This window comes from Salmo trutta, chromosome 21, assembly GCF_901001165.1.
Source record: "Salmo trutta chromosome 21, fSalTru1.1, whole genome shotgun sequence".
Lineage (NCBI taxonomy): Eukaryota > Metazoa > Chordata > Actinopteri > Salmoniformes > Salmonidae > Salmo > Salmo trutta.
The window spans coordinates 17,100,328-17,117,661 of NC_042977.1; the positions used below are offsets into that span (position 1 = coordinate 17,100,328).

Consider the following 17,334-nt stretch of genomic DNA (forward strand, 5'->3'; position numbering starts at 1 on the left):
CTACTTTTATGAATCTCAAATAGAAAATATATTTTGATTTGTTTAACACTTTTTTTTGGTTACTACATGATTCAATATGTGTAGGTGTGTCCAAACCTTTGACTGGTACTATATAAAAAAGTAAAAATAAAAGCTAGGGGCGTGAATCAGAAAACCAGTCTATTTTGTGTGACCACCATTAGCCTCATGCAGCGCGACACATCTCCTTCATATAGAGTTGATCAAGCTGTTGATTGTGGCCTGTGGAATGTTGTCCCACTCCTCTTCAATGGCTGTGCAAAGTTGCTGGATATTGATGGGAACTGGAACACGCTGTCGTACACTTTAATACAGAGCATCCCAAACATGCTCAATGGGTGACATGTCTAGTGAGTATGCAGGCCATGGAAGAACCGAGACATTTTCCATAGGAAAAATCCCACTTCTCTAACAATGGGGGGAGTCGTTCCAAAGTCGAGAAGGCCTGTGACACGCTTAGGTCCAAAATAAGCTGATAAAATCCATTGGGCTTATTTTGGACAGATTTTGATGAGTGAAACCTTGCCTCACCCCTTCCTCTCTGTTTATACACGCACACAGCAAGCCCCTCCCCCTGCCACTCCCACAACAAAATGAGAGATCACTTCTTCCTCTAAAACAAAAAGTTTTAACTTGCTATTTGCATTTGAGGTTTGGTCCATCAGAATGGGTCATATGGACACAAACACATTGAGACATTATTTTACTGTAATAGAGGACAAGTTAACATTTAACAATCCTCTTTTTTTGTCTCAACTGCTCAAATTGCGCGCAGAGCAGACTACTAAGACAGGAGTATCAATGAACATTGATTCTGGAAAATGTATCCTCTGTTTTTCATTGCAGTACCAGTTACTGCTTGCAGCACCAGTTACTGCTAGCAGCATTTTAGCCAAAGACTATTATACTAGCTGTCTAGTCTGTTTTTACAAATGTGCAATAAGCATAAAACACAATTTATATAAGGAATTGGCAACTCCTTCTCATTCTGAGAAAGAATGTAGGCCACTTGATTTCAACATCTGAACAAAGTGGACAAGCTAGCCTGCTGTTCAAACAGTTGGAGAAGGACAGAAGGGTGTGTTCATAACAATTCAACTGTTCTGCCTTGTTAACTAGCAAATAGATTCAAGTTGGCTAAACTTAGTGTTCATTTTCCATAATGCCAGCTACAAGAACTAAATGTGCATTATACAAGGTGCTGGTTAAATTTGTAACAAAAAGGGCATTTTCATGGACAGATTTGAAAGCCAGATCAGTGATTATTGCAACTATTTTGATAAAATAATGTAATTATTCGTGGGTCTTGTGTTTGTGGAAGGCTTATTTAACCTGTATAATTTCACAAGCCCTGAATTCATTAGATTATTGCTGACTGGGCCTCCCGAGTGGCGCAGCGGTCTACGGCACTGCATCGCTAGTGCTAGAGGTGTTACTACAGACCCAGGTTCGTTCCCAGGCTGTGTCACAACCGGCCGTGATCGGGAGTCCCATAGGACGGAGCAAAATTGGCCCAGCACCGTCCGGTTTGGGGGAGGGTTTGGCAGGGGGGCTTTACTTGACTCATCGCGCTCTAGCGACTTCTTGTGGGCGCCGAGCGCCTGCAGGCTGATCTCGGTCGTCAGTTGAACGGTGTTTCCTCCGACACATTGGTGCGGCTGGTTCCCGGGTTAAGTGGGTTAAGTAGCACAATCTGGCGGGTTTCGGAGGATGCATGACTCAACCTTCGACTCCCGAGCCCATTGGGGAGTTGCAGCGATAAGACAAGATCGAAATTGGGGAGAGAAAGAGGGTAAAATAGACCCCCAAAAATAAAATAATAATAATTAAGATTATTGCTGACTGTTTGAAGTACAGTGTATTTGACCTTTAATTGTACAACAAATTTTATTTAGAGATAACGTTTAAAAAAATCTGTGAATAGCCCATAAATTTGAAAAAGGCCACACCCCTGCTGGCTTACCCCTACTCGCTAACCACTAGCAGCCTTAAAACACATCACTTATTAGCAGTTCATCACATTAGCATTTCTCGTATTGTTACACAAAATCAAGATGAACCTTTACCATCATAGTAGACATTGAACATCTATAACCAAACTGGCTAAAACTCTGTTGCTAGCTGACAGTGCTATAGCTAGCCACATGCTAACCTGAATGCTAACATTACTAACGTTTTACTAGCAGCAGTAACAGTAAATCCAGATAATGGCTAACACAAACATTGGCTACCATGATCTCCTGCAAGTTATATCGGCCAATAAAGATCAGGCAGTTCAGCAGAAATACATATCTTGAAATAAACAGGGACATTAATCTGATTTGGTATTTGAACATTAATTTCTGCAAAACGTGCAGTGTTGGAGTTGTAGCTTGCTATCTAGCAAGCTTATTCCACTCCCAAACACCTGCTAGATCCAGTGGGCTAGTTCGTTTTGCATGGCCTGGTGCACTTAGTTAGCTAGCTATTTTTTTATTTTGATCAAATAGGAACATAACTCTATGGACACTTTAGTACCTTGTGATTGGCCAACATCACCGACGTGACCAGCCGGCTGTTGATGTCAAAGAAGCAATGTATTGTTGGTATATGAGTTTTGATAAATGGAATTCAGATTGCAAAAGAAGTGTATAATAAATTTTTAAAAAAGCTCAAGCATAAGAATATAATTAATCTACGCTGTTAGATTTGTGGAGTCTCTCTCTCTCTCGTGCAGCCTTTCCTTTTAACATGACCAACAACTTTCCAACCAGGGTTGTAACAGTGCGTGACATAATAGTTTGTGTTTTCCTGTGTGTTTTATATATGAACGTGATTTCTAGGACAGGGACGCTACCAGTATTGCAACAATTTTTTCCATGGCAAAAATGATAACACAGAAGCAGAGCTCTCTTTGGTCCTTTCAAAACAATAAAATATTGTGTGCTATAGCTTGGAAAATAAAGAACTGTGACACTGGATGACAAAATGTTTGTTTCCAATGTTAGGCATGTTTTCCTAAAGAAGTAAAAACCGCTTTGTGCTTTGTTTCCTTGCCACGATAGTAACGAGTATTGCGATACTAGTATCTCCTGACCCTGGTGATTTCCATGTGTGCTTGGCAATGTGTGGCCCATTGTGCGTTTTGCTGTGATTTGTGGTCATGTGAGTGATATTTTGGATGAGCAACATTTTTACTTTATCCCCTTTTTCTCTCCAATTTTTGTGGTATCCAATTGGTATTTACAATCTTGTCTCATCGCTGCAACTCCCCTACGGACTCGGGAGAGGCTAAGGTCGAGAGCCATGCGTCCTCCGAAACACGACCCTGCCAAACCGCACTGCTTCTTGACACACTGCTCGCACGAATGTGTCAGAGGAAACACCGTCCGACTGACGACCGAAGTCAGCTTGCAGGGGCTCGGCCCGCCACAAGGAGTCACTAGAGCACGATGAGACAAGGAAATCCCGGCCAGCAAAACCTTCCCCTAATCCGGACGACGCTGGGCCAATTGTGCGCCGCCCCATTGGGTCTCCCGGTCACGGCCGGATGTGACACAGCCTGGGATCGAACTGCGATGCAGTGCCTTAGACCGCTGCGCCACTCTGGAGGCTTGGATGACCAACATTTAACACATTGGCAATAACCCAGCTCCTTCCCCAAAATGCACACACTTCTTTGCAGCAGATTTACTTTGTACTCAACCTATATCAGACAGGTGATGTACGTTTGTGAATGACATCCCTCAATCCTGAATGTGCACAGAAGTTTTGAAATGCCTCTACTCTCTCGGAGAGCCTGCTTAAACCGCCCATGTAGGGCTAATGAGTATCCCCCTGGCAGCCAAGCAAAGTCCCTGAAAGTCTGCCAGGATTTGCATGGGCTGTGGCCTGTAGCCTTTAAATCCCTCTCCCTCAGCCCGCTCCACCACACGGTAGTGTGTGAATGAGTGTCAGCCAGTTCACTTAGTAAAGATCTCTCCTTCTCTGCCTGCTGCTGTTTTATTGTTACTGGTGTGGGAGGTAATAATAACAGCCATTTTTTTATGACCCTTTGAATCCCTGGGGTTCTGTCCTGAGGGATGCTGGGTAATGTCACATTGGCATGGCGTTAAGACCGCCTCTCCATATCAATGCCTGAATGTCTTCTGGTGGATGAGCTGGACAGCTCTAAAAATAGCCCTATTGGCTGGTTCAGGTCCCATATCGGGTTCCTGCTGAGTTTGCCTGGAACAAATAGAGGAGGGGAGCTGTTGCAAAGGGGTTTGGGGGAAGGATAAGGGAGATAAGACTCACTGAAGCTTTTCCCATTCGGACGGGTCAGGGACGGTCTGCGCGGATGGAAGTGCCGATAGTCAAGCCCACCCCGGTGTTGGAACCCGCGGTGGTTGTCGAACACACAGAAGGTAGATGGAGCGATGTCGTCAGATAACAACCTTCTCCGGAATGAGGGTTACTTTTATAGACGTTGGTTCGACCCGTGAAATGTTCCTTTTTTGGTGATGGTGGACAAAGCGTTGTTATTATGAGAGGTGCACATCTGGGGTTGATACTTTGGCGTTTGTTATACTCAGCTGAGGGACGATGTGGAACACGACGCAGCTCTGTCGATAAGGTCATAGGATTGGGCCTAGTTTTTGGGTTGGTTTCGGTGCAGATGTGGAACCACTTTATTGAACTTTTTGGGGGAAAAAACTTAAACTGTAGTGTGTAGATGAGGTTTGCATGAAAGTGAAGTCAAATGACCAATGGGTGCATTGATTATGACTGATGGCATTTGGAGATTTTTTTCAGGACTATACATATAAATAAAATATAAAGAACTGCCATTGACATAAGCAGGTGCTGTGTGTCTATATATGGTGTCCAGTAAGCGTTTCACTGTTACCCTACACTTGTTGATTACGAAGCAAGTGACAAATATAATTGAATTTGATCTGTATGTGTGAAATGGTTTGACCTAGCTTTAGGGTAGCGGACTCTGCACCTGTTCATTCTTCCACTGCCATCTCTCCTTATATACTGTTGTTTTTACCCATATAGACCTCAGTGTCAACAGAAACCAGAATAATTACTCCACCGCTTTTGTATTTTTGCCTCTCTGGGGACAATACTGAATTATAATTCAGTTACTTGAAAGCTCTAGGCCTATGTTCCGGCCTCTTGAGGTTTGCAATGTGGCGTTCTTAGGTTTTCATGCTATATATAGGCAACATTTTATCTACTTTTTTTGTTGTTTTATGTATCAAAAATGTGGTCAGTGGCTTATGAGATTTCTCCATTCTTACCCATTTAACTTCCCATTTTATATCTCTGACTGCAAGAACAAAACAACAACTAAAATGCTTTAGTCACGAGTATTATCGCAAGATATCTCTTTGCCGTCAGCTTCTTTTAACCACAAAAGCTTTCTGATTTCTGGAACACTTGGGCCTAGGCCTGTATTTTGACGATCATACAACTCAAATGGAACACGTTGTATTTGTGTGTAGCTGACGTATACACACGTCTTTATCCTGCACGGTATTAGTTTCAGGTCTGACTCTCTGACTTTTCTCTCTCCCACCCACCATCACAGAAGCCAAAGCACAGCTGGCCAGTAAGAATGGCAAGAAGCCTGAGGTCGCAGGAAGAAGCTCCTTCTTCACCTGGTTCATGGTTCTGGCCCTCCTGGGCGTATGGACCTCTGTGGCCGTCGTCTACTTCGACCTGGTCGACTACCAAGGCGTCATCGGTAAGTGACACCTTAAAGGAGCAGTGAAAAAATGTGATTTCCCTGTGTGTTATATATATATATATATATATATATATACACACACACTGAGGTTGTAATAATATTGTGAAAATGATAATGCACTTTTAGTGTAAGAGCTGTTTGAAAAGACAGCCGGACATTTATTGGGACATCACCAGGCAGTATAAGTTAATAGACCAATAAATATTTTGCCCTCCTCTCTGCCAATAACGGCTGGTTTTCAGCTTACATATCCCTCCAAATAGGCTCCACCAATAAGGCCCTTCACTCAGGCCACTCCCAGACAGTCCTAGCAAATGTCTTGCTTGACAAATAGATTTTTGCTAAGAAGCTGTTTTTGTTATTTTTGGCCATTTCAATTGAAAGAAATCACAGTAAGGTACTTAATTGTCACCCAGAACCCATTTGATATTGAGATAAAAACAGCTTCATTGAACCTTTTAACAGGAAACACAAGGCTACATTTCCTGCTAGCTACAGCAGTCTGTCACAGTCAGTCGGTAGAACCTTCAGCCTTTGCTACAATCATGAATGCCATTGAGGAATAACCCAAAGTGATACTGAGTGCTTTGATGCATTTTAACATTGAACTTTCAACTTCTCAACCTTGACGTAGTTTTATCTTTGGTGCGTGTGTGCACTTGCTCAGTGTGTGGATCTGAACATGTCTGTTTACTAAATCATGTTTGGATCTCAAAACTGATACTTAATCATTTATTAATCTTGCAAATATTTTCATTTCTCCCATGTGAATGTTTTTGTCTGGTCTTAATCTTTCATGCAGCCAATGCAAAGGACTTGCACATTAAGCTCTCTGAGACACTGCAAGGTATGATATTTGCGCCCATGATCATGCCCCCAAATAATCATGTGTTAACTATGAGACTCACCAAACCTCCAGTCTCAATTGAAATAATCAATTTATTTCCCATACATATCGTCTAATCACTTGCTTTTGACTAAATTTTTATTACAAGAAAAGATAACATTTTTAAGTCGCATTAGTCATAAAAGAGATTTAACCTTTTTTCAATAGTCACACTGTATTTTTTTTAATGATTTAATACCAATCAAATAAGTTTGATTATATAATGCAATGTAAATGAACAAATGTAATGCAAAGCTGGCAAAATAATATTTTGAATCATTGCTTCCTTCGTTTTTATGTTGAGCTAGTCATATTTATTCAAATAAGACAGTGTGGCTATGTTGTGATAGGGGTTGGAACCGGTTCAGGGAACAGTTAAGAACGTTCTTTAGGTCACACAAACGCAACAACTCGCATGTGCCAAAGCCCTCACTCTGTCACTCAAACTTATTCCAGTGTCTGCCTGCCAGCTGAAAATCTTTGCGCGCTCTCGTGTGTGTGTGTGTGTGTGTGTGTGTGTGTGTGTGTGTGTGTGTGTGTGTGTGTGTGTGTGTGTGTGTGTGTGTGTGTGTGTGTGTGCGTGCGTGCGTGCGTGCGTGCGTGTGCGTGTGTGTGTGCATGTGCGTGCAACTTGCCTCTCCCCCTCCGAAGCTTAGACTACTGTAACCTACTGACATTACAAGCGTAGTTCAGAAATTGGGAAGATTTTTAATTGGAGAAGAATGGATTCACTTTTTCAGTGCTAGTTATGGATAATATAGTATCACGTTTCACATTGGATATATTAACTACTAAAAGTTAAGACATGTTTTTAATTCTGCACTAACAAGCTCGTTAACCATCTAGCTCTGGTCCAACTCTCAGAAGTTCAAAGACATTCAAAGTTCCTCTGTAGAAGCCGTTCCTCTGTAGAAGCCGTTCCTCTTTAGAAGCCGTTCCTCTTTAGAAGCTGTTCCTCTGTAGGTGTAATTCTGTGGGTCTAATTCCGATAATGCATGTCATAAGATGCCCAGCGCTTCAAGCCAAGCCTCCTCCTCCACCCACTCTCACTCTCTCCCCGCAAAATTTCATTGCCATCTAGCGCCCTACACTTGATTGTTTATTGCGCATTGTAAACAAGTGTTGCTACGCAGCTGATAGCACCCAGGCCAAAATGACTAGGCCTATACCTTGCACGCTCCATAGCAAGCGCCTGTATCCACATTGATTGGTGAAGTAATTGAATGTCAGGCTAATGTACAATTTTGTTTGAATCGGTTCAGGGGGGCGGCAGTTTCCTCTTGCGAGGGTGGAGACTTCTAACACACATAGACCCAAAAGTTTATCACACAGCTGACCAAATGACACAAGATTTTACTTCTGGGTTAACCAAGATTTTATGTTTTATTATTTTATTATGTAACCAGATTGACCAGAAACGCTAATATGATCATTAAAAAAAATGACTCATGATAATATTGCTTATCGTAGAAATAAACAGCAATACTTCTGGAAATGCAGAAATGAACAGTAATGATTATCCTAATCCTCATCCAAGAACGAGCGCAATTAACATACTGTTTTGTTATTATAATATAAATGCTCGTATCCTCCATCCTAAGCTATAATCATTGTGTACGGTATCGTAACCCATCCCCATTTCACCATACATACCCAACCCCCCACTGACCCGGGGCTAAAGACTAACTCCTGCTACTTTACTAGGTCAACTTTCGTCCTATGACGCTGATGGAGATGGTGACTTCGATGTGGAGGATGCTAAAGTACTGCTAGGCAAGTTCATCGATTTGAACGGGATTGTTATTTATTGACGTGTGTTTGTGTGATTACGTAACTGATTTGGGTTTTCTTTTGCATGACTGACTGGTTTAACCCATCTCTGCCACAAGATACTGTTTTAGTCAATTCTACCAAACCGGACAATGAATCAACAAAGTCTGCATGTGCATGTTGTGAAAAGGTGTTTGGAGTTCGATTCCATACTGACTGTCGCGTTTCACACCACTGACATAACATCCAGGGCCTATTGCTGCATGCTTTAAGAATTGCTCAGTCATAACAAGGACTTCTGTGTTCTCTCATCTCTAAGTCACTTGTTATATGATCTTAAAGTTGCTCATTTCTTTCTAATCGAAAGGGAAGAACCTACTTCAGGAGTGTTTGGTCCAATGAGTTGGTTCCATGTTCTGGTACTCGGTCTACTCTGCTGCTGTCTGCCATAAAGACTACTGCTCTGCTTTGTCACCCAGACCACTGCCTGTCTGGCACAGCTGTGGTCCCTGCTGCTAGTGATAGATTCTATAGAGTCCTTTGGCATGCCCACCCCCCCTTCTAGGCTATGCTATTGCTATTCTCTCCTCTTTTTAGTCTCTAACTCTGCTTCATGCGATCTTAGACCTGCATAGTTTCCCTCGCTGCCTGACCTCGCTTAAAACTTTCCTCCCTTTCCTTTCCTCCCTTTTTTCCCCTGCTCTGCTCTACCACCTTTTTTCTTCTTTCTTTTTCTCCCTCCCTCCCTCCCTCCCTCCCTCCCTTTCCTTGTTTTCCCCTCTGTTTGCGTAGGCCTGACCAAAGATGGCAGTCAGGAAAGGTCGGACTCCCTCGAGGAGGTCCCGGATATGTTAGTGGAGGAGGACTCCGATTGGTTTCAAGGCTTCTTCACCTTCCTCTATGGCCTCATAAACCCGTTTGAGCTGTTTGAGGATGAGGATGGAGCGGCGGTGAAGGAGAGTGCTGGCACTTCTCAGACTGACGGGGTTCAGGGAAAGAGTTGTGTGATCTTAGGCCTCCACAACCAGTAGGCCTTGCTTACCATAACCAGTAGCCATATCCCCCGTGGCATGAAGTCCCAAGTGGACTTGTTGCTCCTTTAGACTTGTTTCCCATTGCTTGAGGCGCGTTTGTTGAAAAACCCTCCGTACAAAATCACAATTCCCTGGCAGAATAATTTGAAGGGTTAAGTCATGTAGAAGTTGACCCCTCAAGTCTTTTTTGAAGATTTTCCATGGTGGGACGAAGACTACGCCTTCAGGATTTTTGCAGCACTTTTAAATGCCAGGCTGAATAATGCTTTTTTCTATGATGTGCATTTCCACTTAACAGACTGCAAACTACCGATTTTATGCAATGAACAACTGCACTTGGGTAACAGATCGGTTCTCTTTTTTCCAACCACAGTCCTGCATACCCTAGGGCCCTAACGTTAGCACATTTTATCCACTTAGCAGGAATTATATTTATACTTTTTTACTTTAATTTGACCTTTCGTCTAAGTTTTTACTTTATTGAAAGTTTTGTTGAAGATTCTAATTTTCTTCATCAGTGAAGCATTCCCTCATTATCGCATTTATTTTTCTGTTGTCCATATTAGGATTACTATTCATGTTCTGTGTTTGAACGGATTCGGGTCTGCTATTTGTCCCCATCCCTGTCTTCGTCATCCACACGTTAAACACAATTAAAAACGTGTTTTTCAGATTATTTATTCGCTAAGGTTTATGTGTTTTTTGTGAATGTTCTTTTTTCCTTGCGTGGTAAAGCATAGATTTTTGGGGGGTTGAAACTTTGCACATAAGATATTTAGAGACCGGCTTGCTGGAGGACTTATTGCACAGGTGTTAATCATTTCTTGTTAGCGGGCCACTTTTGTTAAAGCCAACCCTTTGAGAAACTAGCTTTCGACTGTTCCTTAAACCAACTTTCTAGACGTCCTAGGACAGGGTTATGAAATATGATGTTGCAGACTTAGCCCGAGGTGGTTTTGGAAAAACGTGCTCCCTGATTTGAGCCCAACTATGAGTTCAAGGACTTTTACCGAATTCCACACTCCATGGACCTTTTACCTGCTTTGAGACGCAGATCATAACCTGAACCCCAGATCTCTGAAATGGGTCAATGCTGACTCCCACTCGCCCTAAAGAGACTTACCCAGCTAGTTTAGTTTTCAAACTCTAAACATTGTGGTCTATAGATGGAACTCAAGAATTGGAAGTTCCAGTAATTTGTAATTGTATCTATGGTCAAAAATGTGTTGTCTATGACAACATTGAAAGCAAACGAAGACCGGTTTCTTGTAAGTACTAGCAAACACATGTCTGGCACAAAAGGTATAAGGAATGGCACTGTCAAAGATACAATAAACCTGCTGAGCAAGCTTTTGGGTGGAATCCATTCAGATTTCGTATTGGCTTTCACTCATTTAGAGGCTTGACTTAGTACTCAAGTACAATGACCAAGCATTGACCATATAGCTAGGAACCTAGGAACAGGTTGAACTGGTGAGATTCATGCTCTCGTGTGAAAATAAGTCATAGTGGCTGTAGTAGATTATGTCGCCGCAGCTCAAGCGGGTCATGTAATACTTAACTGCCCATTTTAAAATAGAACTAGACAAGTGACCCAAATGGTGAAGTGTGGTCATGTTGCGTGGACTTTTGGGTTATTAGCATTACCCTGTCAAACAAGCCCTGAAGGACTTGATGTTGCTTTTTAGTTGTCGGGGCAGGCGAAGAGGCAAGGGGAGTATGCGAACAACCAGTGACTCCTGGAGGGCCATTGTACAAATGGTGCTTTGACGCCTCAAAGCCTTTTGATGGTGGACAACTGTAAAATGTATTTCCAGGTGAACAAAAGAAGAGCAGTCGCAGATAAAGTCAATCATAAATCAATTTGGTTTAATACAAGTTGCAACAGGGAGACAACACCAGTCAAAGAAGCTTGTAGGAAGTAAAAAACTAAAGGCAGTGACTGTCAGCTGCTACAGAATCACTGTTTCACAGAATACAATAATAATCAGTGTCCTCGGTCCTTGTACCTCCAATCACTATCAACAGATATGAGTTTAATCCATAACATGTGACCAACCAGTGTGTTAAGAACAGAACACTGGATATCATGTGTATTACAGAAAGGGAAAAATATATAAATATGCTAAACATTTTGTTAATCACTCTAAACTGAATATGAACTTTACTAATCTTAAATATTTCCATTGCAACTACCCATCTATTGTTTTAGTTGATTGGTCTTTGGCACCATTGACAAATATGATTCCAAATGTATTGATAAAGTGTAAAATTAGTAATACAGTCATGTCACACTCACATGGTCATCATTTCCAAGTCATACTCTTACAAGTAATGTAATAAAACTATCAGAATAGGAGGTATGGGTAAGCACAAAGCAATCGTGAATGTGTGGCAGGGTCCACAGTGGGACCATTTTACTTGTATTTGCACCTAAATGTTTTGCTGTAAGACCTGGAATTGTATTTAGGAGCACCAGTGCGCCTAGAAAAATGAAGGATTCTAGCTTTATTACCTCCAAATATTTTTGACTGTGCTCCCAAATTTCCTGGTGTGCTCCTACATTTTTCAACTTAGGCGCACATGCTCCTTGTAAAAAAGGTCAGCGTAGAGCCCTGAATGGTAGCATCTGTCCGCCTTTGGGGTTTGGCATGGGCATGTTTTGAGTTGTCAAATTTTGTTCTGGTAATTTTTGTATATTAGTTTTGCCTGGTGTTCATTAGTAATGGTCACAGGATTGTTAGATTCTAATGCCATGTTCCTTTTGAAAAATATCAGATGAACCTCGACCCGATCGGAAAAGAGCGAGACACAGAGGTACTTCACCTGCTCCCCTTTTTTTATTCTCTCTGCTGAGAGCAAAACTTCAAGAAGCTCTGAGTAGCCGACTACGCCATATGCCAATTTTCAGATGCGTGAATGCATGGCATATCATTCATGGAAAGCAGGTCTGCTAGCTAAAGAAACCTGTATATTCTGCTAAAGTTTTGAAGTCTTAACATTGCTAAGTTAGCGTTGATTTATGTTGGTGGTCATATTTTTTTTTTAATCTTCTTAGCCAACTTAATCGAACCAGAATCTCCAAAAACAAAGGTCAAGAAAAAAGAGGCGGCTACTGAGACCGAAGGTACTTTGTTGTGGATGAGTGTCCAGATTGCTTTGTAGTCTAGTCCATGCTCTCAAAATGTGTTGAAGCGTTTTGTCTGCTTTTCCATGTTATCAACATGCACGTTTCGTTTTTTGGGGCGGGGCTGTAACATAGAATCTGTTTGAGGTCTGGCTGGTTTTTAGTTTTGTTAATTCATACTGAATTTGCCCCTGATTTTGTGACTTCACCCGCAGCCACTATTTGGCAATGCCAGACGAGGGTTTGCCCAAGTAGATTCTGTCTGCATTATTACTACCAATACTCTCGAAAGCTCTATGTCAAAGGCTTTACTATTAGATTGGGAAAGAAAATCTTAGCCCCACCCATGAGTAAGCTTGCCAAGGGTGTTAATGAAAGCTGAGAGGTGTACAAGACTTCCCTCCATCTGTTATTGGTTGAGCTTGGTTTTGTTCTGTTGTAACGGCTGCTCTCCCCTACTATAGGTAAGCTCTGCGATTCGGCTGTTCCTATTGGTGGTTGAGCACCAAGCAGATACACCAGTCTTACTGAGACTATATCCATATTTGAACTTTTTTGTTTTCCTAAACCTCAGATAAAAATCCAGGACATGTTTCCAAGAGAAAAGCCAAAAAAGGTATTGCATGAGGAACAGTGTGGGTTCCAGTGTGCAGTAGAGTTTGAGCTATGAAAGTCTTGCTTACCATAGTTCTAATAACCATATTGGGATCTTTTGAATTTAAGTGTACTGGTAAAAAAAAACATGACTGCTTCTTGACATACAATCATGAATTGGTTTCTAGCCGCATGTTGTATTTGACTACCCCTTTTGCAGTTATAAGGTATTTGGTATGAAATGATTGAAATCCATCATGTCTGCGTGGTGTGCTGAGTGTAATATTGGACAACATCATATAACTGTTGGACCAACTGAACCCCATCTGTGTAGCAAAACGTGTTTGACCACAGATGTTGTCTGGAAAGCGAAACCTTTCCAACGTGCAGAAAAATGCCAGTTGTTGTTATCCTAACATTCCCAGTCAGCAAATCCAATTACCCAGGGTGCTTTGCAACCTACTAAACGCTTGAAGTGTGGTCAGCAGTATGCTTGCGTTGTGACCCTAGCAGCCTGGCAGTGAAAAAACTGTCAAAGCCGCTAAATGGTATTCTCGTGTCCCAGAAAACCCTCTTACCAAAGACGTGGGCTGGAAGCTGAGGGAGGCCATGAACCAGCAGCTGGCCATCATCCATGAGCGAATGGAGGCCAAAAAGATTGCCAAGATGGCTCTGGCCGAGGTGAGGAACATCCTGGCCAGGGAGAAGGAGAAGGTCCTAGGGGTGACGAGGGACGAAGTGGCAAAGAAGGCTAAGGTGGCAACGGCAGCTAGGATGGAGGACAAGCCAGAGAAGGGGGAGTTTAAGAAGACCTTGGGCAAGATTAGGAGAGACAAAGAGCAGAAAGAGAAGGAGGGAGAAAATAAGAAAGAGGAGCAGGGCAAGAAAGCTAAGAAGAATGCGACAAAGCCAGACAAGAAGTCAGGGAAAGAGGTGAAGGGTAAGAGGGTGGAGGTCCCCAAAGACGCCAAAAATAAAGAGTCTCCCAAAGCTGCTGCTAAAAAGCTCAAGATGTCTGATAAGGGGGTCCGGAAATGATGCTAAACTCTTCACACCTGCACTGATGTCAGTGATCTTTCACTCCCTCTGGTGACACAGATGTTAAAAGATTCAGGAGAAAAACCACCTGTGAGAGGTCTCCAGTGACAGACCCCTGCGAAGGGGAGTAGGAAACCCCATACTGTGCAGGACAGCCATTTCCGCAATGTATAGTGCATAGTGTTTTAGCCACTTCCTGCTTGTGGAAAAAATCATAATGCTGTTCTCTATGGAAGTATGAACTGGACAAGGAAAGGTGCCAAGAGGACAGCAAGGTGCTGTAAGCTTAGTTTCAGATGTGGTTTAGTTTTGTGTTAATTTACATCAGTAAATATAGCTTTATTTAAAGTCGCTAGACAAGATATTTGTAGAATTAGACAAGGACTTAATGATTTATTTTGCATTTGGTGGAGATGGAACTCAGGAAAGGATCAGCTATGTGCTTGTTCTTTGTTAATAAAGTTGGTGGATTCTTGAAGGTTTCCTGTTATCAAGTGCACTTGTCTCCCACTTTTTAATAAGATGTTTTGGTGTTACACAAATGGCCAATTGTATGCATACACAAGGTTTGGGTTAGACATTGTGCCTAAATGGGCATTCCCTCCCAGTCGTTTCTATTGGAATACTCTTTCCTTTTTTATTTTTCTTTGCTCCCCTGTCTTGCTATCTCTTAGCACTGCAGACCTCACCTTTTCACAGCATATCAGAACACAATACCAATTCAGTGTTTAAGTGCAAATGTAAACCCAAATCAGTCCTTAAATGTTATAGTTGTGTTTTTAATTATGTTCATTTCTAAAGGTTTATGCATATGACCTCCTAGACCTAAATCTCAATGTACATTACTATATTGTTACTAGCCATATAAACTCAGCAAAAAAAGAAACGTCCTCTCACTGTCAACTGCGTTTATTTTCAGCAAACTTAACATGTGTAAATATTTGTATGAACTTAACAAGATTTAACAACTGAGACATAAACTGAACAAATTCCACAGACATGTGAATAACAGAAATGGAATAATGTGTCCCTGAACAAAGGGGGGGGGGGTCAAAATCAAAAATTACAGTCAGTGCATCTCCTCCTCATGGACTGCACCAGATTTGCCAGTTCTTGCTGTGAGATGTTACCCCACTCTTCCACCAAGGCACATGCAAGTTCCCTGACATTTCTGGGGGGAATGGCCCTAGCTCTCACCCTCCGATCCAACAGGTCCCAGACGTGCTCAATGGGATTGAGATCCGGGCTCTTCGCTGGCCATGGCAGAACATTGGCATTCCTGTACTTGCAGGAAATCACACACAGAACAAGCAGTATGGCTGGTGGCATTGTCATGCTGGAGGGTCATGTCAGGATGAGCCTGCAGGAAGTGTACCACATCAGGGAGGAGGATGTCTTCCCTGTAACGCACAGAGTTGAGATTTCCTGCAATGACAACAAGCTCAGTCTGATGATGCTGTGACACACCGCCCCAGACCATGACGGACCCTCAACCTCCAAATTGATCCCGCTCCAGAGTACAGGCCTTGGTGTAACGCTCAATCCTTCGACGATAAACTCGAATTCGACCATCACCCCTGGTGAGACAAAACCATGACTTGTCAGTGAAGACCACTTTTTGCAAGTCCTGTCTGGTCCAACGACGGTGGGTTTCTTCTCATAGGTAATGTTATTGCCGGTGATGTCTGGTGGGGACCTGCTACAACAGGCCTACAAGCCCTCAGTCCAGCCTCTCTGAGCCTATTGCAGACAGTCTGAGCACTGATGGAGGGATTGTGTGTTCCTGGTGTAACTCGGGCAGTTGTTGTTGCCATCTTGCACCTGTCTCGCAGGTGTGATATTCGGATGTACCGATCCTGTGCAGGTGTTGTTACACGTGGTCTGCCACTGCGAGGACAATCAGCTGTCCGTCCTGTCTCCCTGTAGCGCTGTCTTAGGCGTCTCACAGTACGGACATTGCAATTTATTGCCCTGGCCACATCTGCAGTCCTCATGCCTCCTTGCAACATGCCTAAGGCACGTTCACGCAGATGAGCAGGGACCCTGGGCATCTTTCTTTTGGTGTTTTTCAGAGTCAGTAGAAAGGCCTCTTTAGTGTCCTAAGTTTTCATAACTGTGACCTTAATTGCCTACCGTCTGTAAGCTGTTAGTGTCTTAACGACCATTCCACAGGTGCATGTTCATTAATTGTTTATAGTTCATTGAACAAGCATGGGAAACCGTGTTTAAACCTTTTACAATGAAGATCTGTGAAGTTATTTGGATTTTTCCATATTATCTTTGAAAGACAGGGTCCTGAAAAAGGGACGTTTCTTTTTTTGCTGAGTTTACATGAATATTACTATGCCAAATACAGTATACATTATACAGAGGTGTAGTCTTCGTAAAGGCACTTCTCCTGAACAAGAGTTGTTGCCATGTCGTCCTCATCCCCCTGCGTCACTTATAAAACCCTCAGGGCTGAAAGAGAAGGCTACCGTCGTCATTACCAGAGATGCAGCACCAGAGGAGGCTCCTGCAGCACCTGTGGAAGAAGGTAGAACTCCTGCTGGTCTACACGTGTACACACACACACACACCTGTATTAACTGTGGTAGATGGTAAAGCTCATGAGAGGAAATGTGTGTAGTGACCCTGTCACCCCGAACGAGCCAAGACGTCCGACAATTGTTTACGACCTAAGAATTTGCCCACAACGTGGACATTTTCCCGGGACAGCAGAATCGTGGCATAACACGGCTAAAATCATAGTATGTGATGTAAAGGGTCTTTATGAAACATTTACCCTCAGTAGAACTGTGTCCTCCACCAGACACCCACATGATGCTACTACGACTAAGTCAAGAGCTAACCATTAAACTCGTACATGTAAACTGTATTGATTTCATGTCTGCCACCTGTAGGCAGTGGGAGCATGAGCCATTCTCTACCCTTTTAACCATTGGCTCTGATAAGCTGGACTTGCCACAATTTGTTGTGTAAAACCCCACGACATGCTTACACCTACAGTCAACAAGACACCAATACCTGTTGTCACATTATACAAACTAATGTTACATACATATACCTACCATGGTTAAGGTCAGCAGTTTCTATTCTGAAGTCTATGAGTTAGTACTTTAGAAATCTATATTGAAGTAGCATACACTTT

General features: G+C 42.6%; 2 protein-coding genes across 10 annotated transcripts in view; both read left to right on the forward strand.

The window, feature by feature from the left end:
• asph (aspartate beta-hydroxylase) overlaps positions 1 to 17,334 on the forward strand; it is a 29,610-nt gene that overhangs the window by 8,256 nt on the left and 4,020 nt on the right. For 5 of the 9 annotated variants that reach the window (XM_029704560.1, XM_029704566.1, XM_029704564.1 and 2 more), the window contains exons 1-5: positions 4,243 to 4,403; positions 5,576 to 5,731; positions 6,537 to 6,581; positions 8,325 to 8,393; positions 16,642 to 16,719. In XM_029704560.1, coding sequence (XP_029560420.1) covers positions 4,337 to 4,403; positions 5,576 to 5,731; positions 6,537 to 6,581; positions 8,325 to 8,393; positions 16,642 to 16,719 — 415 coding nt within the window. In that variant the 5' untranslated portion in view covers positions 4,243 to 4,336. Of the gene's footprint in view, positions 1 to 4,242; positions 4,404 to 5,575; positions 5,732 to 6,536; positions 6,582 to 8,324; positions 8,394 to 16,641; positions 16,720 to 17,334 lie in introns of those variants that run through there. The other 4 variants (XM_029704563.1, XM_029704565.1, XM_029704567.1 and 1 more) reach the window with 4 other exon arrangements.
• LOC115156833 (cylicin-2) lies at positions 12,237 to 14,673 on the forward strand. The gene is made up of 4 exons (XM_029704570.1): positions 12,237 to 12,372; positions 12,483 to 12,551; positions 13,126 to 13,167; positions 13,711 to 14,673. The coding sequence occupies exons 1-4, from the start codon at positions 12,336 to 12,338 to the stop codon at positions 14,181 to 14,183; spliced, it is 621 nt and encodes a 206-aa protein (XP_029560430.1). The 5' UTR covers positions 12,237 to 12,335; the 3' UTR covers positions 14,184 to 14,673.